The 27262-nt window shown below is 56.8% G+C and overlaps 4 protein-coding genes across 4 annotated transcripts; 1 reads left to right on the top strand and 3 right to left on the bottom strand.

Annotated features, from left to right (window-relative positions):
• Nucleotides 1-1017: 1017 nt before the first annotated feature.
• Nucleotides 1018-6733, top strand: BESB_019570 (EMP/nonaspanin domain family protein; the record flags this gene model as incomplete). The annotated part of the gene is made up of 14 exons (XM_029360666.1): nucleotides 1018-1167; nucleotides 1507-1610; nucleotides 1920-1998; nucleotides 2446-2558; nucleotides 2858-3026; nucleotides 3523-4038; nucleotides 4542-4622; nucleotides 4758-4832; nucleotides 5212-5394; nucleotides 5707-5843; nucleotides 5980-6047; nucleotides 6159-6240; nucleotides 6374-6549; nucleotides 6666-6733. 14 exons carry the CDS (start codon nucleotides 1018-1020, stop codon nucleotides 6731-6733), a joined length of 2001 nt encoding a protein of 666 aa, XP_029216025.1.
• A 909-nt stretch (nucleotides 6734-7642) lies between these two features.
• BESB_019580 (Mnd1 family protein) lies at nucleotides 7643-8582 on the bottom strand (the record flags this gene model as incomplete). Its single annotated transcript, XM_029360667.1, has 7 exons — nucleotides 7643-7682; nucleotides 7743-7803; nucleotides 7864-8029; nucleotides 8084-8159; nucleotides 8213-8266; nucleotides 8321-8390; nucleotides 8546-8582. 7 exons carry the CDS (start codon nucleotides 8580-8582, stop codon nucleotides 7643-7645), a joined length of 504 nt encoding a protein of 167 aa, XP_029216026.1.
• Nucleotides 8583-14660: 6078 nt separating this feature from the next.
• Nucleotides 14661-18127, bottom strand: BESB_019590 (oxidoreductase, 2OG-Fe(II) oxygenase family protein; the record flags this gene model as incomplete). Its single annotated transcript, XM_029360668.1, has 3 exons — nucleotides 14661-15616; nucleotides 15903-16131; nucleotides 16553-18127. 3 exons carry the CDS (start codon nucleotides 18125-18127, stop codon nucleotides 14661-14663), a joined length of 2760 nt encoding a protein of 919 aa, XP_029216027.1.
• A 3027-nt stretch (nucleotides 18128-21154) lies between these two features.
• On the bottom strand, nucleotides 21155-26843 carry BESB_019600 (uncharacterized protein; the record flags this gene model as incomplete). Its single annotated transcript, XM_029360669.1, has 6 exons — nucleotides 21155-21473; nucleotides 21728-22093; nucleotides 23277-23368; nucleotides 23849-24326; nucleotides 24735-25414; nucleotides 25863-26843. The coding sequence occupies 6 exons, from the start codon at nucleotides 26841-26843 to the stop codon at nucleotides 21155-21157; spliced, it is 2916 nt and encodes a 971-aa protein (XP_029216028.1).
• Nucleotides 26844-27262: the final 419 nt, after the last annotated feature.

Below are 27262 nucleotides of genomic sequence, written 5' to 3' on the forward strand. Positions count from 1 at the left end.
CGAGTTCCGCGAACGCCAGTGGCGCTCTTCAGTCTCCCGCGGCGTTATACAACAAGAAAAACGCCTCGTCGGCGTCATCGGGGTCCTCCCGTTCGGCCTCGATGTCTGCCTGATGTGCAGCGCCGCCCCGGAAGGGACGAGGCAGTTGTGTGTTGAAACAGAGCGAAGTGGAAAGAAGACACACCACAGGAAAACACAACAAGAGGAGGGTTTGGCACTGTGGAGGCGGTTTTTGATTGGACGGTCGGTCAAGCGCCTTGCGATTTTCTCACTGAGGACGCTGCATCACTTTTTACATGCGCGGTGACAACACGCGTGGCGGTCCGCCGGGCTCTCTGTGCAGAGTTTTTCTTGTTCAACATTTCGGCTGTTAAATCTCTTCCTTTCTCCCGTTCAGAGCGGTTACAATCTGATTCACGGCTTGGTTTTAGTCGCGCCGTTCCACGCAGACTTGCGGCCTCCACATGGGCCTCGTTGCTTGACGTGACCTCTCGCGTTTTTCGCCTTCGCTCGTGGCTTGTTTTTGTCTTCCGTTCTCTCTCTCGCTAGTTTTTCCTCCTACCTGCGCAGCAAAAGACTCCAAGCTTCTTCTCACCTGCTGCGGCGAGAGGAGGTCGTACTCAGGGACCTCGTTCCCGTTCTCTCTCGCCTCTCTTGCGTTGTTTGTCTTCTCCCTCCGTGCGCCGTACTTGTGTACACCAAACGGAAAATTTTCTTCACGTGTTTCCGCTTTGTCTGTCCTCTCCTTTTTCACTCTTTCCTGCCTCCCTGTGGCGTTTTTCTTTTTTTCTCGTTCGTTGTTTCCTCGCCTCGCTGCACCACTCCAGCTCCTCTCTTTGCTCGCTTGTCTTCCCAAAGCTTTCTCAGCCTCATGCTGTTGTCTTCTCCTTCCTAGCGCCTTCCGTCCTGCTGCCGTCCTTCTCTCTTCTTTCTTTCCGGCCTTTTCATCTCCGAATCACTTTTTTTCCGCCTGCGCTGCCGCCTCTCTTCTGGCGTCTGCTGAAAGGGCTCGACGCCATGGCACGCAGGCCTTCCGGCGGCGTCGAGGCCCTCGCCTCGCGCCTTTCTTCTTTCCCAGGTTTGAAATTTTTCTTTGCTGCCTTTCTCTTGCATCTCGCCTCCGCGCGTCTCGCCGCAAACGCCTACGTACCTGGAATCGCCCCAACGGTACGTCGCACGCTGAACGCCGCCCGCGGCAATGCCCGCACCTTACCGCGTCGGCGTATCCATTGAACGCATCCATCTGCCTGGTCGATCACCGTCCTCCGCTGCTTAGACATCCATATACATGTGTACCTGCAGCCGAATGACTCTCTATATGAACACGACCAATATATATTCTATATCTACATGTGTTACAGATATGTATATCTATGAAGGCGTGAAAATGAGTAGGAATGTCTTTACGTAGGGTGTTAGGCCTGCAGTCTGCGCGCGTGGCCGCTTCGCTTCGTTCGTTGCGTGTCGTTTTTAGTGGGAGATATGGCTGTATGTGTTGGTTTTCAGGACTACACAAGCGGCCAGAAGGTCGATGTTCAGATCGCGTCCTTCCAGTCCGTGCAGGGTGTGCTGCCCGTGGATCCTTATCAAGCGAACTCACCCTTCTGCCGGTGCGTCGGAGCGTCACAAAATCTGAGGCATTTCCCACACGCTTTACTGCACGGAGGTCGCTGCGCGGGCCTCTGCACATATAGCTGGGAGAAACCTGGCGCATGTGCATACTCCGCTTCTCTGCAGGCGTGCGACGGGTGTGTGCGACGGCGGTCTCGCGTCCATTTCCCTCTCAAGGCGTGCCTGTTTTGCCTCGCATCTTGCGGTGCTTCTTTTGCTGTGCCTCTTTTTGCTGCGTCCGCGTTCAGAGATCTTTTGTTGCGTGTGTTTCCCTCTCACGAGTCTGTCTCTTTCTGCGTTGCGGACAGGCCTGAAAAAATCGAAGTCGAAGAGCACAATCTTGGGCAAATCTTGCTCGCAGATCGAGTGAAAAACACCCCCTACGAGGTGAGTCAGATATTGCCTCTCGGATTCTCCGCCTGCCTTTGCGAGTTGCAGCTCAGTTCCGTGCTTCTGCGCGTTGTTTGCTGGCGTTCTTCCCGCGCGATTCTCCGCACTCAGTCTATCCATCCGTAACAGTCTCCCTGTCTGTCTCTGCTTGTCTGCGACTCGACACGCCGATCGCTGAACCGCTTGCCAGACGCGAGTATTTGGCAAGTCCGCTGCACTCCCTACTCTCGCGCCTCTATATTTGGGTGACCTGCGGGGAAGCTCGCTGCGCGATTTTCTCCCCCGAATCATCTTAAATCCGACGACAGACACAAGCATGCATTCAGGTGTGCATAGCCGTATACATTGAGATGCAGACAGACATATATATATGTGAACTGAGATGCGCGCAATGCTTATGCGCGTACGTTTCTGCTTGTCTCGTGGTGCGTCCTTTTTACGCAGTTGAATTTCCTTCAGAACGCGTCCTGCAAGCTTTTGTGCAAAGACCGCGTTCTCGGAGAGTCGCAGCGATCCTTCCTCGAGCGCCTCATCAAAGACAACTACCAGTACCAGCTGTAAGCCTCCAGACCCTACCCCCCCTAAGAAACCGAGAGCTTCTCCCAAATCTTGCTTTGTTCCTGCATGCGTGGTCGTGCTCCCGCAGACGCAGAAACATTCGCGGATGAGTGTCGTCGCCGCTTCGAGAGTCGCAGGCGGCGCCCAGGCGAGGCCGCGAAGATCCACTGCGCACGACGCAGACTCTATGGAAACGCGCACTCTTTTTCATGAAGACCTCCCTTCGTGGCGTCTTTCTCGGTTTCGATCTTCTGTTTGCTGCGCATGCGTCTTCCGGGCCTCGCATGTGTTTTTTCAGAATCGTCGACCAGCTGTACGCCCTCCTGAGGCACTACCGTGCCGACGGCAGCAGCGCCTTCACCTTCGGGACGCCCGTCGGCTTCCGCAAGGGAGACGACATCTACGTCCACAACCACTTCCGCATGCTTCTCTACTATCACTCAAACAAGGGAAGCGACGGACAAGAGGCAAGCCCGCTTCTTCCTCACACGAATCTCGCCTTCCACCTCCCGCCCAGACACCTGCGCATACATACATATATATGGACATGTATATGCTATATGCTTTTATAGATCGTGCATATAGGTGCTGGTACCGATAGACAGAGGCATCGTATAGGCGTGTGGACGAGTAGAGGTTGCAGTTCTTGCGAAATAAGAGTGTTTGGCGCTGTCCCCCAGTATTTCGTTGCCTTGTGGGTAGCCGACTCTCTCGCTCTCCGTTCCACCAAGCCGTCGGAGGCCGCTGCGAGAACGGCGACAGCGAGCCCAGGTCTCCGCCTCCATCTGTCTCCGTAGTTGTTACCGTGCATGCACTTGTGGTGGATTGAACTGCGTGCCGCTCCCCCCGTACCGACACAGCGTGCGGGCGTCCATGTGTCACGCCTGCTGCGGGTTGCGCCCGCCTTCGCCAGTTGCTTTTCCACGTCCAGGGCGCGTCTTCTCTCTTTTTCTTTCTCTGCAGATTCACTGCATTGTCGGCTTCGAAATCGTGCCCTACAGCATCAAGCACGTGACGACTGCTGACGGCCGCGTCCTGTGCGCGCCGGAGTCGCCTGCGAAGGCTGAGGAGGGCGAGCCGAGCGGGACGGCGGATGCGAGCGTCGTGCCCAATGCGCTCTCTGAGGAGGGGTTCGTTCTGGGCAAGGGCGACTCGATCGCCTTCACTTATGACGTTATCTGGCAGCACAGCAACACGCCTTGGACTCACCGGTGGGATGCGTACCTGAAGAACGCGCGCGACAACCCGATTATCCACTGGTTTTCGATCGTCAACAGCCTCGTCGTCGTCCTTCTTCTCACGGGCATCGTCGCCATGATCCTGCTTCGCGTCCTCTATCGAGACATCGCGAAATACAATGAACTCCTCGTCGATGAAGAAGAGGCCGAAGAAACAGGCTGGAAACTCCTCCACGGCGACGTCTTCCGGAAACCCGCCCACTCGACGGTGCTCGCTGCGCTCGCGGGCTCCGGCGTCCAGGTGAGAGACGGCCGCAGGGGGGCGGATCGAAGAGACGCTTCCCCGAGAGAGAATGTATACCAATTTTAAGCCGGTTCCGGAGACATTGAACCATATAAGACTCCGGAAATGCCCACGCAACTTATCGCGCCGCCTTAGTGAATTCAACGCTCGTGGTCTTGGTCTTCTTAGAAAGTTGAGCACAGCAGAGGAGGCCAGAGACCTTTTTCCCGCGTTGGTGTGCGAGTTTCGCTTTTCGGGACGCATGTGAGCGGTGCTGCTGCAGAGTTTTCTTGACTCAGCGGGATGGAGAGAGGTTGTGTTTGTTCGCTGGCTTGCTCGCCCTTCTGTTCTCCTGTATGCGCGCCCATGTGAGACAGTTCAGCTGCACGCGTAGTCAGTGAAGGACAAGGCGCTTCCAAAGACGATTTTTTTTCTTGGTATGTCTTTCAAACTGCGCACATGCTCAGCACACATCCGCGCCTGCACCAAATGTCGAGTGTTTTCCTGGGTTTTCTATCCAGCTTGTCGGCATGGCCTTCGTCACGGTCATCTTCGCGGGCTTGGGTGTCTTCTCGCCCTCCTACCGAGGCAGCCTTCTGCAGGTGAGCGCTGGCAGCAGCAAGTTTTTGCGCTTCGCTCTGGCCTTCTCCGTGGCGCCGTGGGAAGAGGGAAGCAGAACGCATTTTTGAAACGATTCACGGTCGTGAGGTGTGTTGTGAGTACCCTCCTGCCTTCAGACAATGCTTCTCCTGTGGACCTTCATGGGCGCAGCGGCGGGATACACTTCCGCGCGCCTGTACAAAATGTTCAAGGTACGCCCCATAGGCTCGCTTCTCTGCGTCACAGGTCTTCGAGGGTGCGCCAGTTTTCATCGGGGAAAGCAAGCTAGCAGACACACGTGCTGGTCTCCATGCTTCGTGCAGTGTGTCTGTCGGTCTCAGGGACTTTGTTTGGGACACTGCATCTTTCGCTTTTTCCACGAAATCGTCGTTTATTATCGAGGTGCGCGCAAGTCGGGCGCTCCTTGTTTCCATCTGTGAGGAAGCCACGGGTTCAGCCGTTGGGCGTAATTCGCCTATTTCTTGTTTCTGTCTTCTGATTCCCTCTCCGCCGTTTCTCGTTTTCGAGTATCGAGTGGACCAGCTGGGAGAGGAGTGCTTTTTGTGTGCACCGTGTCGCACTTGTTTTCAGTCCACGAACTGGAAAATGACAACCATTCGCACAGCCCTCGTCTTCCCTGGGGTTGTCTTCGCCGTCTTCTTCTTGCTGAACCTCGTTCTGTGGATGCAACGCTCAAGCGCTGCCGTGAGTTTCTCGGCCCTTGTCTTCCTGCTCTTGCTCTGGTTCGGCATCAGCACGCCGCTTGTCTTCCTGGTGAGTTTTCCGTTTCGTCACCTCGCCGCGCGTGTGACACGCCGGCGGGACAGGCTCAGACAGAAGACTTCGACGCGACACGAGGAAAACGGAGCGCCCTGTCCTGGCTGCTCCGCTGGAAACTGGAGTAGCGACCTCGTTCCACTAGGCGCCTGAAACATGTCCGTTGGCTTGCTGAGGGGCACCTCCTCGGCCTCGAATACGTTCGCTGCGCGCGTAGTCATCGGTGAAAAGCTCGTGCTGAGCTTAGAGGAGTTTGTGCGTCACAAGGGGCCGTCGCTTCGCACTTATGCTGTGCGCTGCGTCTGACAGGGAGCGTACTTTGGCTTCAAGCAACAACCCATCTCCCTGCCCGTCCGCATCAACAAGATTCCTCGACAGATTCCTCAACAGCCTTGGTTTATGCAGCCAGCTCTTTGCTGCATTGTGGGTGGAGCGCTGCCTTTCGGGTGAGTCTTGCTGTCCGGCTGTAGTGGATGCGGGCGCGCCGCTGTTTACTGATGAGGGATTTCGGTTGGAAACGACTTTGGGTCGGTTTCGATATCTTTTCAGTCGTTTCTGCACGTGGTCTGTGTTTTCCTGCAGCGCCATGTTCACGGAATTGTTCTTCCTCTTTTCCTCAATCTGGCAGCATCGTTTCTACTATCTCTTCGGTAAGCAACCGAATGCGAGATCCACTCTCCCGCGTCCCTGAAGCTCCTTTTGCAACACACAGCGCAGTTACGCATACTGTGCTTCGTTTGCTTGTGTGTGCTTTGCTGCAGGCTTCCTGTTTCTGGTGCTTGTCATCCTCTGCGTTACCTGCGCCGAAATCTCCATAACCTTTGTATACTTCCAGCTTGTGTGGTGAGTGGGGGGGTTGCTTGAGAGGCTGGACAGGGCGAGATCTTCCGCAAGCGCAAGCGCGTGCGTCACGAAACAAGCCAGTCGTCGAGGTTACCTTTTCGTGTCCATGGATTCTCTGTTTTTTGGTCCGCAGCGAAGATTATCTCTGGTGGTGGAGGTCGTTCTTCTGTAGCGCATCGAGCGGGTTCTACGTTCTGCTTTACGCGGTCTATTATTATCACTCTCGACTCAAGCTCACTCATGCTACTGGCGCACTCATCTATTTCGGCTACTCATTCATTATGGCGTACGCCTGCTTCATTCTCACGGGTAGGTGCTCCGGAATAGACGAGACGCGGTCGACAGTCAGCTCCAGAGATCCGCACCAAACCAGCATCTGCGTCGATGATAATCGATCTGCATGCGCATCTGTGTTGTGTGTGTAGGTGCCATCGGCTTTATCGCGTCTTTCTTCTTCTTGCGGAAGATCTACGGCTCCATCAAAGTGGACTGAGCACGCGTACTCGTCGAGTGTCTGCCGCGGTCGGCTGTTCTGCAGAGGAAAATCGCTGTCTCTACAGCATAACGAGAAATCGAGGGCGCTACGTATCTGCGAACTGACCGCTTGCTGCTAACAAGGAGTCAGCATGGAGCAGCGTTTTGGGGTAGTTGTGGCCTGAAGCACTGGTGTGTCTGTATAGCTTTCAAGTGGTGGGAGCGCAGCGCCCCGTGGGCATTTCCTCGGGTCAGCGCGTCGGCTTGTTCGAGTAGTCTTCACTTTGTAAAGCATCTGCCATCTGGGTGACGACAGAAACATCGGTCTGATTGACAAGTTCAGTCAATTGTTCCATGGGGTACGCCCTTTATCCGCCTTAAAGCAGCTACGCAGGCGCACCACCTGTTCCGGTCGGGTCAGGCGGCATGAAGTAGTGCTGAGCAAAGCCTGGTATATGCGTGAATGTGGCGCCAGCGCAACTGCGAGTCGCACGGTTCAGGTGAAGGCCGGCGCGTGAATTGTATGACGTTTAAGCACTCATTCAGTGCTCCTTGCCTGTCGCTGAGCATAACGGACAGCGTCGTAGCCTTACTGCAGTGTGAGCGGCACAACTGCGGTGTAGCGCTTGCGGGCACGCGAGAAGCCACCCCTCAGTGAACAAATGAAGCACAAAGCGCGGAAGAACGGATCCACGCAGACAGCGACTCCCCGGTCTCCTCCTCATTTTCACCGGCTTTACTGAGTACTAGCCGTCAGCATTTCGAACACAAAAACCCATTCCGCGGAGTTAGACGAACACAAAGACACATGACGCCATGCTGCAAAGAGACAATTTCACGGAGTCTCCCATCATCGACGTACGGCTGCCATAGTAATTGTTTTTATGAATACTATTAAAGCACGCAAAAAAGCACCGTTTGTTTGCCGTTAAAGTCCGAGCTTCTGCAAGTCGTCGATGCCCGGTGGTCTGCAGCAACGTGGTTGACAGTCCGTGAAGCTCGTAACACAGTGACAGAAAAGAACTGACATGCCGCATCTTCTGTTCACTTCCTCTTCTGAAACACCGAAGCGCTGCTTCATAAACTGTCCTGTTGAGGCGTAGAATCTGCCACAACCATTCACGACCATAGCAAAAAAAAACTGCTTACTAATACAGCAGATATTATCGGTCCACCGGATCACGGCATCCCGAGCGTATTGGTTTTCTTTGATCATGGTATTGATTCTAATTGGATCGTTGGAAGCGGCCTCAGCCACCTGCTTTCTGAGCTCAGATAACTGTCGGGACATCTCTTCAGCTCTTTGAACTTCCTCCTGGTGAGGTTTGAGTGCTGCTAAGGCATGCAGAGGAAAGCAGTGCGGGCCTACGGGTGAAACACACTTGCGTTCAGAGAGTTCGCGTTTTAATGCGTTCAAGGCGCACTCGAGCTCTGATTTGTGCGCCCTGGTCGAGGATGTTGGTCACTAGACTCAGCCATGTGTGTTCACGAGGATCACCTCAACTTTTCCAGAGCCGACAGTCTTTGAGCTGTCGCTTCGCTCTTCAGAGCCCTTAGTCGGCATAATGGGGTGCATGGCACGAGGGCGATAATTGTAGATCCTCACCAAAAAACAGATGAAGATCCGATTTTGTCTGTGTGGATGAGATTTTCATCGAGTAGCATTTTCATCGCATCTGCAGCCGACACTCAGGACCAAGCACGAACGCATACGCCTATGGGAGGGTACCTTTTGCCTGTATCGATCTATAGCCTGCCTTTTCTGCGAGTTTCTCAAGTTCCTTAGACCCGAAGAAGGACTGTGAGTCGATGACAAGCTCGTGAAATTTACGCATGCGCTCCTCTGCTGTCTGCTTAGACTTTGCCATCGTCAGGGCGGTCTAGTTCCACAGCACTGGCGAAATTCGTTTTATAATAGGTGACGTGGTGTTGCTTGCTTGCACGCAAAACCGCTTCCGGCTTCGTCGTCGTCGCGGAGCTGTGTCTCTTCACATGCGAAGTGGTGGGGTGCCGTACGTACACCTCTTCTCCTACTGCCACTATGTTCTACAATACAGTCAGATGCTACAGAGTAGGTCCCGATCCCACCGTTCTGCTGCATAGCTCCCATTGAAACACAAATAGCCTTCAAAAATCAGCAATATAGATTGTGCCTCTCGCAAGTCGGATGCCGGTTAGGAGCTTGTTATGCGGAGCACCAGTCCCACCCTCGTTCGCAGTGTGATGGAGGAGAGGTATGAGGTGAAGTCTTTTCGAGAAACTCTGCCGAGCGGCGAGCACGAGGGGGGAGAAAAAACAGCCGTGCTGTCACAAGGCCTAAGCACACTGGTGTGGTGGCGCGCATCAGGGGGTTTGCTCACTCTCGATCGTTGAAAAGTTGCAAATCCTCTCGTCCGTAACGGTTATGACTGAATCGCTTCGTAAGTGGCACATCTAAAGGTCCAGATATTTGGAAGAGTTGTGCTGCTCGTGCACACTAACTGAGATTCCGCTCCGCCAAAGCGGTGGTGGGCCGTGTGAGGGAAGGGCTCGCGTTCGGTCGTGCAGGCGTCGTAGCTTACTAAGCTACCTCACAAATACGCCCGCAGAGCATCGCTCGAGAAGCGGATTTGGGGGGAATTCGCTGGTGGCCCGCCGCTTCCACCCGCGGTCAGCCCCGTCCTGCATCGGGCGTCAAGTTGCGCTCGACCGAGCCCGATTTAGTCCCTCTACCACGTTTCCTGGTCACGGCTACGGTGTTGGCTTCCTCGAGCTGCACCCCGAGCGCCTGATCTCTCCCCTGCGTGCAAGTGGCAGATTGAGGTGTTGTCCTCATTTAATTGAGACACATATGACTTCACCTTGCACAGCTGCTTTTACTGGGTCGACGACCAAGGTGTCATTGCATGCAGTCCCGTGGGGTAACGCCGCTATCCCAGATAGAACTCGATTGTTGAAATCATCTGGAGGCTGTGTATGTGCTGGTTTCATCAGCAGCCCCGGAATCGATCCTCCAAGTCCACTAGCCCAGCTGGAGATCCGCCCTGAGGCTGCTCCCTCCGTAACGGCAAGCTGTAGTAAGTTGCCGCTTACTACAAAGGGGTGGCGGAAGGCCTTTATTTTGTGACGTAGCTGGTCAGTCATCGGCTTTCCAGAGGGCAGGGTATACTCTAGATAAGAGAGGCCGCATTTCTGAGGCTCCGCAGAACGGGAACCAATGGATCGCAACAGGTATCCAACCAGGAGGCGTAGTTGCACGCAGCTGGCAGCAAACCCTTCTGCCGGCAAGCAGATTTCCAAAGGCAGCGACATGAGAGATGCCATACAGTGGTGAGTAGCTCATTTCAATGGTGCTTGATGCAGTAAAGACCTTGCGGAAGAGCGTCACCTCCCCAACCGGGACAATGACTGACGAGTCATTGGCCCCGCATCGGGGCCTCGCCGCCTCCAACCGGCGCAGACTTACCAGCCTACGAGACCAAATTAGACCGCTAAGGCATTGATAGCACTGAATTCATATGTTATGCAGTGTCTTAGGAGAGATACTCTAGATTTAGCATTCATCTACAGCTACAGTAACTGTTGTGTTTAAATAGCGGTTAACCGTTCCTTTTCCTTACGTACTTTTCGCAGTTGTGGCATGTGTGGGTATTTGTGATAGGTGCCTTGAACCATGCGGGTATCCCTCGAACTGGACAACGGAGACTCACGAGCGGTATCGTGGATATGCCTGGAACCCTTCGGCATATAATGGCAGCGACCAGACGGGAAAGCTCACTTCATCGTCGGGCTCACCGAAAGAGAAGTGCGACGAACATTGGTTCACCGGCGAGCACGTGGCGGGAGGGATCTCAGCTGCCACATTCCGGTGCGGATCCAACTGCGATCTCTTTGTACAAGAGAGCATGAAAGAACAACCTCTGTGCCAGGTACCCTGCAGGCAGTCCGCCGACGACCACGTTACCCTATCAACCAACTTGCTTCACACCGCCTCACTCAGACGCTCTGCTTCCCTCAACCGATAGTCCTGGCAAGGAATATACCAGAGAGTAAAAGGTTCTTTAGAGTCCCTGGGTGAGATGCGCGTCTCAGGTATCGCGCCACGAAGGACTGGTGTACGCGCACAATACGAAGCCTGTCAGTGGCAGGGGGCGAACCGGTCGACGAATCAGATAACAACTGAACTGTATTTTGCACTCCGAATGGTCTGTCTACTCAGGCGACGCCATCAGGTGGAATGCAGCGAAGACCAGGCCCCTGCTTTCTTGGCTGCTTGTGCCGCGATGGCTCCACTGAACGGCAGTCAGGTGGCCAACCTCATTACCCTGTAGGCGGCAACTACCGAGGTGAGGGCAGCGCTAATACCGGTGGGCCGCTCCAAGTGTTCGCAGCAACCGTCACATTCAATACAGCAACTGCTGGATTCTCATTCCTCGGCTTTTATGCGTGTGTGTGTAGGTTGCTGCTCAGAAGTCACGACGGAGTTCCGCGAGATGGCCGACAGAGACGCAGTTGGCAGTCTCAGACAGGGACAAGACACTGAAGGTTCAAGTGACACTTTCGTGGTGCTTACGGCAAAAGCGCAGACCTCAATGCCCGACAGTTCTGTGGAGTCTTGTGCTCCACAGCCTGGGGGACAACACCGCGTTGGTCCAATGATCCGAGGTAAGAAACCATCGTGTCTGGCATCATTCCGACTCTGGCCGAGGATCCCTTTTAGTCGCACATCTCAGCACTCGCACAAACTCCATTCCCCTGGTTTTGCGCACCCCTGAGCAGCCTCTATACTCAACTCCAGTGTGCCTGTTCTGTCTTCATTCATGGCATGCTCGGCAGACAGAGGATCGGACAGCATACTAGCGCGAAGCAGAGCGACTGTGACAAACAAAAGACCATATCTTCGAAGTCGGAGCTCGTGCGGAAGAAAGTCCAACGATGTCCTCGTTCAGAGAGTTGGAGGGGGGTATCAGCTCTACACCCCTGTCCACTGGAGCGGCATTCGATTGAAGGAGTCATCGACAATGACGCCGGTACGGCGAAAAGTGTCGAGATGCACTCCAAGACGAGGAGAGACTATGCGTTGGGCGGGAATCCACGGCACCACAGGGAGCCACTGCATAGTATAGACTAGATATAAGCATATCCATGCCGCCCCGGGAACTACTCCTCGAAGTAACTGCGCGTATATCGGCATACGTTCGAGTTTTCTCTTCGTCCGAAGCTGTCGGGGGCATCCGGGGGACACTGCGGAAGCTTTCCGTGGAGCGGGAGTTTTCATGATATGTTTGCGGGCAAATGAAGCTGGCTACAGGACGGGCACAGCATCAGTTTGGAATCACTGTGTGGATGTGCCGCAGCCCGATTTGGCGCGCCACAAGGGCACACAGACAGATACAGATAGGGCGCAAACGAGTAACAGTCCAAGTTATTGCTGGGCCGCGGATAATCACACGCCGCTCTCGGTGTTACCGTACGCAGCAGTGGAGCCTCTCCTGGATGATATCGAGCCGGCTGCGCCGTTATGCCGCTTCCCGGGAGAAGGATACTTTGGCAACCCTGCTGATCGTTTGCCAGCCTCCACCTGTCCCACTGGGTCGCCGCGAATCAACGCCTGCAGGAGGCCTCCGCGATGCAGCTTCGTTAGACGAGGCTCGCGCACGCATCCTAACAGTGCTCAAAAACGCGGGTGCGGTCGCGCACTGTGGGAATGCTCTCATTGCCTGGCCAATGAAAAAATCGAGATTCCGGCGAATGTGATCTTGACCAGCCCCCGGGCTGAAAGGCCGTCTACTGTGAGTGACCCTGAAATGGCTTGTCGCTTCGATCGACTGCGCTCTGCTACTTGCCATGCTCGCTGCGTTGAAGGCAAGACATTTGGCGGCTCTGAAGCTCCTCGCAGTCGCCACCGCGAGAATCGCTCTAGCCGTGGAGAGCGAACGATCTGGTATAAAACCTCCCAGACCGGCAGGCAAAGTGCTATGCGAACTGCAGCTGCAGCATATCCCTTGCGAGATCCAGCTCAGACTCGGCTTCCTCCGATGTGGACTCACATACAAGACCATCCAGAATTGTATGCGATCCAGGACGCAACGATCCCTACCTCAGCGGCTTTGAGCACGTCGCGGAAAGAGTAAGAGCGCACCAGCAAATTCAAGGAATGCCCCTGCATTCTTTCACCCTGGTACCAATCCAGGGCTAAACGGGCACGCGGATCCTGCCGATAGAGACATCCTCTTTTTCCAAAAGCAATGAGATGCCGCGTCTGGACTCAGGCCCGAGTTAGTGTTTTAGGGGGACAACACCGTTTGGGTACAGGTGTCTTTGTTTTGTATCGCCCTTGTACGGCAGCACTCGCCTGGTTAATTCAGTAAGTCACACTTCAGCGTCTCACACTAGGCACCGTGAAGGGTCAGAGGACCTCTCACAGCGTAGTCCGCGTTCAGACTCGTACTCAAAGATTGAACGCGGAAGGCACTCCAGTTTTCTAGCGCTTATCCCCGTGTACGGGGGCGGCATGCAGATTCCGTTGTAGCGTGTAGCCTGCGAGTGACGGCTGACGGTCTTCGGCGCGTGCTCCGAGTGAATTCTGACGCAAGTGTCCTGCAAGCTTCCCCACGAGCAGGCGGGAAACTTATATGCTTCCTGGATAATGACCAAAGCAATATTAAATTAACTCTGGTTATTCGCCCAGTGCTCGCAATCGCTCTCGTATTGGTCGTCACGTCACGCACCCTTCCAACATCTGCCGGGAGGGCTTGTGGTGTTGCTGCTTGTTTCGCCGCAGTTGCTGCTGTGCTGATACGTGTTATCGCTACCAAGGAGGAAGCACAGGGAGGAATGAACAGCAGTGGGTGCCAAAGCGAGGCCGATGGATGCTCGCGGTTCCTGCTACTTCTTATCCACGATTCGTTCATCCCCAGCTTTACTAGGACGCCGCTTTCTGCTTCTTCTTCTGTGACAACTGAGGTTGCACTAAGCCACTTCGAGCCGTCAAACATCGTGCCCCTAATGAGACTCAGTTTTCCAGTGTGCAAGGTGTCTGCGTGATATGAACTCTAGTTCATGCGCGTGTGAGCTGTGGTCCTCACACCATGACATTTTCGGTGTTCGTCTACTCGTGCTGCTAATTGAATTTCCCGTGTAGCTGCGCTGTGTCCTCGGAAAATAGAGTTGTTTCATTCGAGCCCCAGCTTGTGCAAAACCGCCGCTAGGGAGCTAGGAAACACCAGTTAGCGTACCCTGCTACTTTGTTCTGACGTCCCCCTCCACGCTTGATGTGAAAGCGCCGAAGCGCGGGCGGCTCAAACTGCCTTCAGGCGTGTGCTGTCTACTTTTTTCGTGGCATTCTGCGTCATCGCTAGACTGACCGGATGCGTCGCAGTGAGCGCTCCGCTGAAGCCTCAGTGAGTCGCTGTTTGTAAAAAAAAAAAAACACCGTAAAACCTCTGTAACTGGACGGAGTGCTCGCCACCTAACACAACCCCATCGTGTGGCTGATCGCGGGGTCGCCATACTGGCGCCTGACGTAAGGGCAGCACCTGTTTCTAGATCGTGACACAAGGCGTTTTTGCGAATGGCGCCACGTCCACAAGGACACAGTAACACTGCAGATCAAACCTCAGCTGTCTCACAAAGAAGGCGAGAAAACGAGGACCGCCCACAAAATCCTAGTTTCAGCCTTTTCTGACAAAACAACGCCGACTCTGTATTCCAACGTCGCTAGCGCTGGACTCCCCTCATTGTCCATTTTCTGCGCACGCGTTCCCACGTGCTCCTCTCAAGACACCACCCAGCAGCCTGCCGCTGAGAGTCCTTCCTATTCCACACCTTTCCCCTAAACACGCAACACTACACTCGTGAAGGCTCGCCATCAAAACGTACCGTGCGCCTTGCAGAAAAGCGTTCGTTGTCTCGGCGAGACACCGTCAGCTGCAGAGGGTTCGCGGCGTCCCGCTGCGCACAGAGGATTAAGTGCTTCTTCTCTGTCCCCGCGGCTGACCGGGAGGCGCCATATTTCGCATCGCCTCCATGATCAAGTGCTTGCCCACGCCATCATCTACCTGATCCTGGGTCAGGGGCTTGAGTTGCGGGACCCCGTCGGGGCCGAAAACCATCATGAAGGCCGGCGCACTCGAGAAAAAGTTCGCCCCTGGATTCCCGCCCGTCTGCGCGAATCCCGCGGCAGGCAAGGAGAGCCCCGCCATGTTCAGGAAAGGCGTGTGCGCGGCAGCAGCGGCCACCGGCGCCGCCCCAAAGGGCGCCGGCGCGGCCGTCTGCCCCATGGCTCCCCCCTGTCGGCCCGCGTAGCCCTGGAAGGGCACCGACGTCGCCGCCCGGCCCGGCGCCCTCTGGACTGCGGCCCCAGGCGCTGGCAGCGCGCCCCGTCCCTGAAGGAATACGCCCTGGCATCCGCCACTCGGCAGGCCAGCTGCCTGCGAGATGGCGGAGACTGGGAAGCTGGCCCTGGCGGCGCTGGAGGGCAGCCCAGGAGAGGCCGCTCGCGGACGACTGGCGGCGACGCCTCGCTCCGCAACAGCGTCGTGCGTACGAGACCCGCCCACCGAGGAGGGCAACTGCGGAGGCGTTGGCCTGTACGCCGCCGCCCCTCCCACTGCGCGAGGCGACGTGGGCTGACTCTGCGTCGCCGCCGTCGCCGTCGCATACCGGTTCGCCAGCGGGGCGCCGCCGACCCCTGCGGCCGCGGCTCGGTTCGGCAGCATGCTGTTTCTCAAGGGGCGTTGGTTGAAGAAGCAATTCACCACGTACTTCTGGCCCTTCAGCGGGGGCAGGGCTGCGTGGAGGACGCGCGGGTCGATCTGGTTGTTCGGCCCGCAGACATTCCGCCACATCAGGCCGCACCCCTGCGTCGGGGTGATCTTCAGGCCCATGTTGGAAAACTCCGTCTCGCCTCCCTCAGCGACGTCTGCTCCACCACACACCGCGCAAAGAGACAAAACGCCTTCATCCAGAAAGCGAGGACAAGCGCAGCGCAGCCCAACCGCGCAGCAAGCAGCCGCCGGGCACAGCCACTGAACAACACCCGGCATCAGCGCGCAAACCTAGCAGACAAAACTCCAGACAGAACTGGCCGCGCGACACACGTTGCGACTCCGAGGCCTCCCCGCGAAAGTTGGCAGACGACACTCCGCCCCCTCCCTCCAACCCTTGTCGCCATAGACACCCCCCGCCAGCAAAGCGCCTCAGCGTACCATTGAGATATAGCAACATCGTCACTGGTCGGAATTGGCCGTCGTGGTGCTCGCTGAAGAACTCGCCCTCCTCGTACTTGACGACGACAAGCGGCTCGAGGTGGCTGACCGGCATCTCCGCGAAGGCTGCCACGATGCTTTCGAGACGCTGCACCTCGGGTGTCTCCGCGGGGCGAAGCCGCACGGACATGCTCGTCCGCGTCAAGCTCGTGCTTGTTGAGTAGGCGTCCTGCATGCCGCACAAGACCCGCAGCCAAAGATGGAACTCCGCTGCGTCTCGGCGCATGCCTGCCGCACCGGTGGCCAGCGGGTGCCTGGTCACCTGCCGCCCAGCTACATCTGCAGCGGAGCCGCGCAGCCGCGGATACACGCCGTTGGATGCGCATGCACAAGACTGCAACACATTTTGCATGGCGCGGTTCTCCAGCGAGTGACACACAAATCCTGGCAGTCCCCGTTCCACCAAATTTGAGCTGCCGGCAGTCAGAATGCATTGCAGCGCATCGCTGGGCTGCAACAAAGCACCTCCTGAATGATGTGCGGGTGCGAGAGGCGGGCGCACGGGGCGCTCCAGCGAAGCGCGCGAACACAGATGTGCAGCCAGCCCAGAACAAACGACGGGGTCACACACGGTCGTGCGAGAGGCTTACCGGCACCGCGTCCGCCTTGCCCCGACTCGTTTTGCTGGGTTCCCAGCGGCCCTCGCAGTAGGCGATGAGCCTCTCGCACGCGTTGGGCGAGACGAGGTTGGGCATCACAAACACATCTGGGTTGTCGTGGATCATGAGTTTCTGCACGAGTCGCTCCTCGACAGCCTGTCCCTCGTCGGTGGTCTCCACGATCTTTTTGCATCCCTTCAACACACCGTCAGGGTGAGCCTGCCCAAACTCCATCAGCACTTTGTCCTCGGCGCCGCTGGGCGGACGGCTGCCTGTCTCCTCCGCTGACTCGGGGAGCCCCTCCGCCTTCGAAGCCTTGGCAGTTGTCCCTGCGCTGGGCGCTGCGTCGGCCCGCGCGTTTTGCCGCGGCGCGTGGTAGCCCGCCCCGTGTTGCGGCCCCACTCCGGCGCTCGTCGCCTGTCTCCTGACCGCGGCGACACCGTCCTTCTTCGCGCGCTGGACGTGAAGGGAGGGGGCTGGCGACGGGCTCGCCGTAGGGCTCCTGACGCCCGAGACAACGCCTCTTGCCCGAGCCCCATCCCGAGGAGTTCCAGGCGTGGACACGCCCCCCGAAGGCACCAGCGAAGGGAGCGCCGCAACAGGCACAAAAGCAGTTGCGTTTCCGCGGGAAGAGCTCGCGACCCTCCGGTGGAAGATCTGCGCATTCTTGGCGGGGGTTCCGTGCACTCGAACGGGCTGTCGCGGAGTCTCACGTCGGGGGTTCGCACCCATCCAGACCCGTCCGCTGGCGTCCACCCAGCGCGGCGCCTCGGGGGTCGCCGCCCTGTGCGCAGATGCAGGGAGTCCCTCTCTCTCGACGCTTCTGCCTGTCTGACCGGATATGAGCAGCGGACGCTGGCTCGCAGGCAGGACATTGGCGTGTTGCGCGGGTTTCTGAGAAGCGCGACGAACGACCACAAACTGGTGGGTTGTTCTCGGCGCGGCGATGATCTGGTAAGTGCCCCCCACGCGCAGGACTTGCGAGGCCATTCCGCTGGACACCTCTGCGGGCGCCTGGCTCTCCGCGAGCGAAGCGGCCTCTGTCGCCTTAGATCCGAATCCGAAGAAAGCTTTCAAGGAAGGAAGGAACCCCCCGCCGCCTGGGGAAGCCAGTTCCCCGGAACCCGGCACCGCCTGCGCCTTCCTGGTCTCATGCGCATGCACAGAAGCCACACGGAGAGGAATGACGGGCACGCTAACGGCAGCCTCTCCGGACGGGCTCCAGGCGGTGGAAAGAACCTGCCCGTGGTGTAGTAGGCCGTTGACACCTGCGGAGACCGCATACCGATCCGGCGAGCGATAGGCGACTCTGGACGAGCTATCGACTTGCGCGTGCGCAGAAATCGTCGCAGCCACGCGCCGTCTAACCACTTGGCGACCTGGGGACGCAGAAACAACCGCGCCATACGAACACACTGGAGAAGCACTCCGAAGGGCCCCTTGCGGGCACACCACGACCGACGAAACGCCGTCCGACCCCCTGCCCCCGGTGGCACACGCAGGCAGTTGGCTGCCGTAGCGCAACGTCCCCGCCCGCGGCCCGCCAACGACGACAGGGGACTCCATTCTTTCCTCGAAGGTGACGACGCGCCGAAGAGGGGGGTGACAGAGATACCGCTGCAACAGTGAACCGTCTCAGCTGTGGAAGACCGACGGGGAGAGGGCGAGATAACGAACCAGAGGGAAACACTACACCAGAGGGAAACCGTAAACAGCACAGCAGCTGTGTGTGCGGCGGGTGCGCTTGGAAACTTGAAATATCGGGGGACCTTTCACCAAGCAGACACACACAAAGAGGCAATCCTTTCCCTTTCTAGCCATAAACTCGTGCGCTTGCAGTGCCAACCCGAGTCGGGAACAACACACAAAAAGAACAGGCTTGCCAACTAAAAGTATCTGAGAGGAATTGGAACAGTGTTTTACGGCGCGAAACTACACACTCAAACCGCTACCACGGAGGGTGCTGGGAACAAACACGCAGTGGCAAGACCAGTACAGCGCAATCAACTGAGTCGATTGCCGGGTACTCTGACAATGTGCTGCTGTTGACTCACTCCTGGGGAATGCCCACGACCGGTAAACCCTTTCGGTTCGAGACAGGAGAAAACCCGGTGCACATTCAAGCATGCGGGGTTGGCACACCGGAGACTCGCGGAATGCAGAAGGGCAGCGGCCGGTAGACGGTGTCGCACCCACAACGACAATCTCTGAGACAGAAAAGCAGACAACTGCGAAACAATACAAAAACGGCAAAAAACATCTGGCGGAGCAAACAGAGAAGAGACACGTGAACCCGCATGACCGTGTGTTGACTTGAGTCGCCACGCACACAAGGGGTCGTCAACAGCACTTCGCCGGAGAATGGGCTCTTTCGCATTCGAAATGATTCAGTTTCCCGAACAATACCAATGGGCTGCTCGTCTTGAACTCCGCGCTGTTGTAGACCAGAAGCGAGTTGGACTGAGCCTTTACGTTACCGGGCACATGCATATGCGCCCGCGCATGCCTTTGACGCGGGATGGCAGAGACTGCTTCCGCTCGTTCAGTTCCCCTAGCACCGAAGCAATAGAAGCAGGCGGCTACCGCACTTGTGAAATATACAACGTCCGCAGACAACGGCTGCAATTTCCTCGGTATCCGCATCTCCCCACAGATGAAATTGCAGCGTGAAAGACAGACCAATTCAACCCCACGGCTGCTACTTCATTTTCGCGTTACGTACCGGTATGGGAGCTGGCAAACGCCCACACAGCAATGGCACGATGTCCAGGCCGCTCGTTCTGCTGACACATCCTCATAGAATAGGTGCTTCCTGGCGCAATAGGGCTGATACCGCCCTTTCGCAGGAGTCTTCTGCTGCCTGGCAAAACCTGTTGGCATCTGACTGGGAAGCAGTGGACGGAGAAGCAATGGACTGCTAGAGTTGGGCCTTCTGTACGTGGCGTGTGGCCGTTTTGCTTCTTCCGTCACTGTGTTTACTGGTTTCTAGAGTATCGTCAACTATTGCCTCTGATGCGAAGATGCGCCGCTTCACAAAAGGCGGTTCCAACGTCGTTGAGGGACACGGGTGCACCACGGGTTATACATGAACGGACAGAGCGGCGACGTCTCACATTCAATAGAGTTGAGTCTGCCAGCGAGAATATCTCCCAAGCACAATCAATGCCGTGTACCATCCACATGCTATCAATCGCAACCAATGGCCAAAGCGACGAGCGTAACTGCGCCCCATCCCCTGCATCCTGGAGGCTGCACGCCATGATTGTCTCACACGCTAGTATATGATCCGTCTCCCACTCTAGTGTATGCGCCGTCTCCCACTTGAGACCACATCACGACCGCTTACACCATAGCCATGTGCTCCCCAACTGAGCACATTGATCGGCGAGTTGAGTATGACTACCGGTGCCTAGCTTCCATTCGAAGGGCAAAAAGCGTTCTTGCTGTGGTCGCCTTCCACGGTGATGGTAAACACAGCCTCACTGGAGAACGCCGACATGCCAATTCGGAACGCTAGATAGGGTAGCGCCTGTCAGTTACGGTGCCCTACAAGCATACTGCTCCACACCCCGCCCCCCCCACCGCTGAGGCCTCGGCACTCTTCACTTCTTCGCAAGTGCATGGGCTACTCTACACGAGACTCTCCCAGAGAAGCAACGGCACCATGGTGCTGCCAGTCCGGTGTGCCGTCGGCATGTCTTCAGTGGCAGATCGCTCTAAAATCGCGCTGCAGCGGGAGCGTCCCTGATGCTCCCGGGGTTAAGGGTTGCGATGCCTTGTCTTTTGCCGCACCGTGCCTCGCGAGCCAATAAACGCTCGGAACTTTTACCATACTGTGGGGGGGGACGCAAAACGGTGAAAATGTCACGTACCAGCCGCGAAGTATGTGCGGTGTAGCCCTTACGCGTGCCCTCTCCCACATTTGCAGGTGGGGGGGGTGGCGTCGATCCTAGCAGTGCACGAACCAGACTTGCCGTTAAGTTGATGTTCCGGCTTTTTGGCGTCTTCGTCCCTCCCGTCGGGTGCCTTGTGCCGAGTGATGTGCACTTCTGCAAGCACTGTGCTCACGTTTCTGGATCTTGCAATCCAGGGTTTCACTAACAACGCTCATTGTCCGTCGGTCAGCGGAGGAACCGGTGTGAATGAGATGCGCAAGTGGCAGTCCCACAGAGCCACCGAAGGGCTACCCACCCGAAACTTGGTGACATCCTTTTCGGCAGACTATCGTTTTTTGTCAGCAAAAAGCGTTGCGGCGGGTACGGATTGCTGATGCGTCCATCTGGCGCATGCTACGGCATATTCTGTCCTGATGCCTTCGTGCGGCGCGTAGCGACATCGTGTAAGTGTGCATACATGCATGTTGCAGACATCCATACTTCCGTGCGGCAGACGAGCAGATCCACCATTCTGGAATAAGCAGCTCATCCGAGCCAGAATAGGAGTCAAGACGACAAGGAAGGCTAACGATACCCTAGGTGGTACAACTTTTTTTCCGTCCGGGAATCTCACATGTCAAAGAGCCCCCTGACTGATAAGCATTTCGATGTCCCGCACTGAGCACAGAAGCTTCCGAGTGTTGCTTCTCTGAGCGTCTCATTGTTCCCCGCTTAGCGCTGGAGGATAATACTCTCTCTCCGCGACCATGGAGAAGGGAATCACGCCGTAAGCGAAGCCTCGACCTTTCCGTCTTTTGCCACCGTCCTCCTCGCCGCGAAGTGCGTCGGAGGAACGCCGTCTATTTCTGTCTTCTCGTCTCTTTTCTGCGGGTTCTCTGGCCTCGTCGTCCACGTGCCTGTGTGACCACATGGGGCCGTTGTCCTGCGAGGAACCCCGGAAGGCGTTTCGTTTAAGCGACACGGCGCCGCGACGTGCGCGCCGTCTCCCACCTTCATCGGGGCTTTTACTTAGTCTCCTGAGCAAGCGACACCACGCACGCCTTCCCAAGCAGATTCGTACACACACCCATCTTTATGAGCGGTGGAGCTATACAATACTACACAGAGGCAAGTCTAGTCGTAGTCACTTGCCCACAGGCACATTCCGTCCAGCGAAGCGACAGCGCAACCCGCAGCGCCCCCCGGGCCTCCACACAATCACCGCCTCGGTGTCTAGGTAGAAAGCAAGGAAGTTGCACTAGCCGAGATGTGTTTGTCGCCGACTTCGTACCTGGGGGATCCTTCCTTGCGTTCACGGCTGTGCATGCGATAGGCTGCTCTCCTCCGCTCGCGTGCGGAGGGCGGAGAAGCGCCTCGGCGGCCACCTCCTCTCCTCGCGTGGGGACTGTCGGGCGGGGGGCGAGGCGGACGCCGACCGAACTCGACTTCGCGTCGTTTGAAGGCTCTCGGCTTCGAAACCGGGCGCAGCTGTGGGGGCGGCGGACTGGCAGTCTTCGAAGGCCTGTCCTCATGCGGGTCGGAGAAACGTCTTATCATGCCGTGAGACCTTCCGCCGGCCTCCGATAGCTTTTTACTCCATGAACGCGTCTCTTCGTTTCCAGCAGCTTCCGCTGGCGCTTTGCTGCCTTCCGGCGTCCTGCATGCCCCACATGTCCGCAAAACTACGGCGTGCGCCACATGCGAACTAGCCAAATCCTCGCGCCGTCTCGAGGACCGCCTCTCTCATACACACTGGTGCGACAGCCGGTTCACGAATAGATACTTCAACATCGATGGCGAGACAGCGGCGGCACACAATACGAGTAGAGAGGGAGGAGAGAGGCGTTTGTGAACAAGCGTAGAGCGCACACCGCTATCGTAGAAGGCCCCTTTAGAAACCGGCAGGCGTCGTAGGCAGTGGCAGACGGAAGTCGACAACGGGGAACGGCATGGAATCGGCCTTGCTGCGGCCTCAAGGGCCCATTCACCACCGAGGTTCTGGTCTGTTTAAAAGGAAAAACACGACGCAAAAACGACAGTGGTCCTTCTCAACGCAGGAGGAGGGAGACACGCCCCGCCGCAGAGGGTTTCCTCCCCGAGGCCTCGGTTGGCACATCACGGCGACTGCGAGGCGGAGGCCTCGAAGAAAGGCCGCATGAGCAGTGGAAACTCGAGATGTCTGCAGATTCACTTCGGAGCGGAGCTAGTTCCTGAAGATGAGAGGTCTGGCCGCCACGCAGCAGCCACCGAAGCACCTCTTGGGGGAGCCCTCGGCGCAGCACGCCGCAGAGATAACCGAAAAATTGAACACTGGCTGCAAAGATGCGGCGATACACTGCCGAAGTGAGACGCTCACCAAATCCGAATAGGGAAGCTCTGTTGGTTCCCACATGACTCACGTGTGCGACCCGACAGAGGAGTCGCAGCTACGTGAGATCGTACACATGCAGGAACCCACGCAGAGCACACGAATCACCCAACTGTAAATGCGACTGCTTCCTTGAGCAACTCGACAGGCACTATAGATAGCGCAGAAGCTCTTTTGATTTTTATGACCGGAGCCAACACGCCAGCACGTCGACGCGAGGAGGGGCGAGATGCGGGGAGAGATACGTTTCACACGAATGACGCTATACGCTTCAGACACGCAGCGGCCTCCAGAGCTCCAGAGTAGATGGATCGCGCCCCGAAGAGTTATGATTCCGCACCTTCCAAGCAGCCTCGGCTGCGCCTTGCATCGAGTTCCCACACAAGAAAAGTTGCTCCTTACGAAGACCTGGTGGCGGCCGAGATCCTCCCGCCACGGAGAAGATGAAGTGAGGAGGAATGAGCAGACTCACAGCGAACTTCCGTCGGCGTCGGACTCCTCGCGGAAGTCTAGCGCGCCTGTGCGCCCGCGAACGAATCGCGAGCGGAAATCGCCGCCGAGACTCTGCGGGCGAAACCGCACACAGGAACACTCCACTCACAGCACCGCGCGAGCTTGACGTTGAAAAAACAGCAGGGCTCCGGACGCCTCCCTCGAGCCGGTACCGCTCTCCCTCATGAAGGATATCATCTGCGCGGCGCCACCTTTCATTCTTGCATGAGTGTGCACATCCGCATGTGTCGCCTAAACTTTATATAAATTGTTTGTAACTCCACCACCTTTAGCTCTACATGTAATAGGTCCTAAATTATGTCTCTTGAATGATTTTTGCTTTTTGTTGCTGAATATTTGATTCCATATTTTTCAGTTTTATGGAACGTTTTTAATAGTTTTAATTTCAAAATATATATATATATATATATATAAATGAATACTAAACACAAAAAACTTTAATGAGCAGTCACATCGTCTTGCGCGCGTCCCGACTCTGCGCACACGCCCAGAGGGCGAGACACGCGTGCGAAGCATCTAGATCTACCTCACCGTCAGCAGCGTTTGTTCGCGCGCAAGCTCGTCGTCCTCGAGGCTGCCCGCGTGCAGCCTGCGCTTTCCGATCTGCCGCGCCTCCGGTTCGTCTCGTCTGCGGCGCCGTTCGTCGCGCTCTCGTCTCCTCTGGATCTCGTCAAGCGCCACCTCCGTCCGCAAGTCGCCGGAGGGATTCGCGCTGCCTTCGTCGCCCGCAGCGCCTCTTCTGAGCTGCGCGGCGAAGGCGGGGGACAGCGCCTCTGCCTCACAGAGGACTGCGCCGCTCGGCAGCAGCTCTCTGCAGGCCAGATCCGAGTCGCGCGCGCGAGAAAGCCCCCTGCCAGGCAGACCAACCGCTCCGTAGAGCAGCTTCGCCATTGGCGGAGACGAGCTCTGCAGCGCGCGCGCACAGCGCGTAATTTCCTTCGCAGTCGCCACGCGCAGCAGAAGACGGCCGGCGCTCGGCGGACTCGATCGCGACGCGACCGGCAAAGTCCTGCACAGCCGCGAGACACGGGGTCGCAGAGCGATCAGACAAACAGCCACGAAGCGGGAGGACGCAGAGAAAACGTACACGATAAAACCCCTCTGGGAGTCCACTTTATGTATGTATGTATGTATGTATGCATGTATGTATGTTTGTATGTATGCATGTGTATGTATGTATGTATGTATGCAGGTATTTATGTTGGGTGTGTGTGTATGCACGTATGTATGTGTGTGTGTATGCAGGTACGTATGTGTGTATGCATATATACATACATACATATGCATGTATATATATATCTATATTCATATGTATGCATATGTATGCATGTATGTATAAATGTGTATGTTTTCGTTGACATGCATCAGGTGCTGCGTTGCACACAGGTGAACCATGATCGCATGCGCGGCGTCTCACCTTCTCCAATACTCCACCTGGCTCATGAATATCTCTGCGTCGTGGGCGCCGATGTGTTGTTCGACGTCTTCGAGAAGCCAGAAGACCTCAGGCAGGTCTGCGTCGTTTTCGCGCGGCGTCGCGTGGCCGCTGCCGCTTACGAACTCGCCGTCGTCGATTTCTCCTTCTTCTCTCTCCTGTTCTTCGCTGCTCTCCTTAGGCATCCCCCCGTCCTCACTCTCCTCCCCCCCGGCCTCGGCGCACTCGTCGCTGCGCCCATTCCGCGCGCCCACCTCCGCGATCTCCCCCTCTTCCACTTCTTCTTCCATCTCGCCGACTGCTTCTATCTCACCGTCCTCTTTGCCACGACTGGAGCCAGGGCCCCTCCGGCGATCGCCCACTGCAGCTCCCTGCGTTCTAGCGATCTCCCGCCGGCGCCGCGCCTCCGCCCACGCCGCGCGAGCACTCGCCTGCAGGTCGCGCAGCTGCGGCGCGCCGGCTGCGAGCAGAAATGTCACTTTCTCGCTGCCCTGTATGAGCGCAGCCTGCGCAGCGGCCGCCGACGGGAACAGCACCACGAAGAAGGACGAAGACACGAGCTGCAGCACCGCAAGCGGCCGGTAGAGCTCGAAGAAATACCCCACTTCGACTTCGCTGAGCAACCCGGAGCCCGAGTAGGCGATCAGCGCCAACGACACCTGCTGAAAAAGAGAGAGAGAGGAGAGCGACATAGGGGCATGTGGTGGATGTCGAGAAAAAAACAGACAGCACGAGAAGGTACGCGCGCAGACGCAGACAGATCTGCAAATTGAAGTGGCACTCACCGGCCGAGGAGAAGGAACCGAAAGCACAGCGACGCACTGTTGAAGCACTCCCACGCAAACAGAGATGTGCACAGACACACCGCTTAAGAAAAAGATACGGAAGTTTTCAACACTCTGCGCAGCCCTACTTCTGGTTCTACGCGCGTAAACGCATTTCCAGACAGATATGGCTGCAGAAACTGACAAACAAATTCACTCGCTTGCATGCATGATCAGATATATAAATATAAACATATATATATAGACATATATGAACATGTATATGTGTATTTAAATGTATACTTTTTTTCACATACATCGGAGTACAACCCAAGGTCTGGCTTACAGGTTCGTCTCGCTCGACTTTTGCGAGATATTTCCAGCCGCGCGTGCCGGTCGCGAGAGGCAGAAGGACGGTTTTACGGAAGGCCCTTAGCCACGGATCGACTTCGAGATCGTCATCCCCTGCTTCTTCGTCTTCACCCTCCTGGTCGCCTTCGCCCTGCTCGAAGACTTCTTCCATTTCCGCGTCGTCGCGCCTTCTGGGACCGTTCCCACGAACGGCGCGGTGCGCCGGCCGCACTCTGGCACTTCGCTTGAAGTTGCTGCAGGCGAAGGAGAAAGTCGAAAATGAATGGGCTTCATTCTGAAGCACCGCAGCGGCATCGTCCAGAGTCATACTCAGGAGCGCGTTTATTTTTTCGGCCGACGTCTGCGCGAAAGCCCCGATGTCTCTTCGCGAAGACGCCGTCGGGTCTCCTGCCCCCGTCCAACTGTCTCCGCCCTGCCGCCGGCGCTCGCTCTCAAACTCGCTCTGCAGCCTCAGCTGCCTGTCCTCCTCAATAAGCTCCTCCAGAGGCATGTCCAGCTTCCTTTCTCTGTCGTCTTTCGCGGTGAGCAACGGAAAAGAAGACGCGAGCTTGCATGCCCTTTCTTCTCGTCTTTCTCGTTCGATTCCGACTCTCCTCCGTGGCGCCTCAGCGCCCTCCCCCCCATGCAGGTGCCCAGCGCCTGCTTCATCAAAAGAAATATCTGAAACTCTTGCGTTGCGCTCGGCGGAGGACAGGGACGCGCCAGCCGGACACTGGCGCTCCGCGTGCGCCTCCGCGTCAGAGAGATCTGGACCGCCGGCTGCTTCTGCTCCCTCACCCGCGTCGTCGGGTGTACGTACACTTAATGAAGATCCATGGGGGTCTCCAACCGACACGCCTTCGCACCACTGCTGTTTGGCGTCTGCGCCAACAAGATGAGCAGCGCCATCTCCGTGACCTTCCTGCCGATATAAAGAGGGATTCCGCGGCCACGGACCACTCGAAGACTTCGGCATTGTGCTCCCCACGTGCAGGTTCCTCAGGGGAAACGACGCTGTGTGCGGAGCCGCATCTCACCAAGCCCGCATTTCCCTGATCGAGGAAGGCGGCGCCCACGCCGAAGAGAGCGAAAGAGGAGACAAGAGTCGGTGGGAGACGTTCACACCTCACAGAGGATCTTCTCTGAAAGACGCGCGAACGCCCTTCGAGTGAGAAGACGCCAGAGGAATGCCGCTAATTCAAACCTGCAGAAAGCGGGCACCACACTGCTAAGCGACGCGGTGTACATACACCACACGGAAGCACGAAACACAAAAGATGCATCTAGCGACGGGCACCCGCGAGTAGAAGTGACGAGTGTTCTTCTTCTTTCCGAGGAAAACTCATCGAGGAACCAGAGGCAAAGCCGCGCTGAGCTGTCTCCGCGTGTGAGCGG

This window comes from Besnoitia besnoiti, chromosome XI, assembly GCF_002563875.1.
Source record: "Besnoitia besnoiti strain Bb-Ger1 chromosome XI, whole genome shotgun sequence".
In the NCBI taxonomy this organism is placed as follows: domain Eukaryota; phylum Apicomplexa; class Conoidasida; order Eucoccidiorida; family Sarcocystidae; genus Besnoitia; species Besnoitia besnoiti.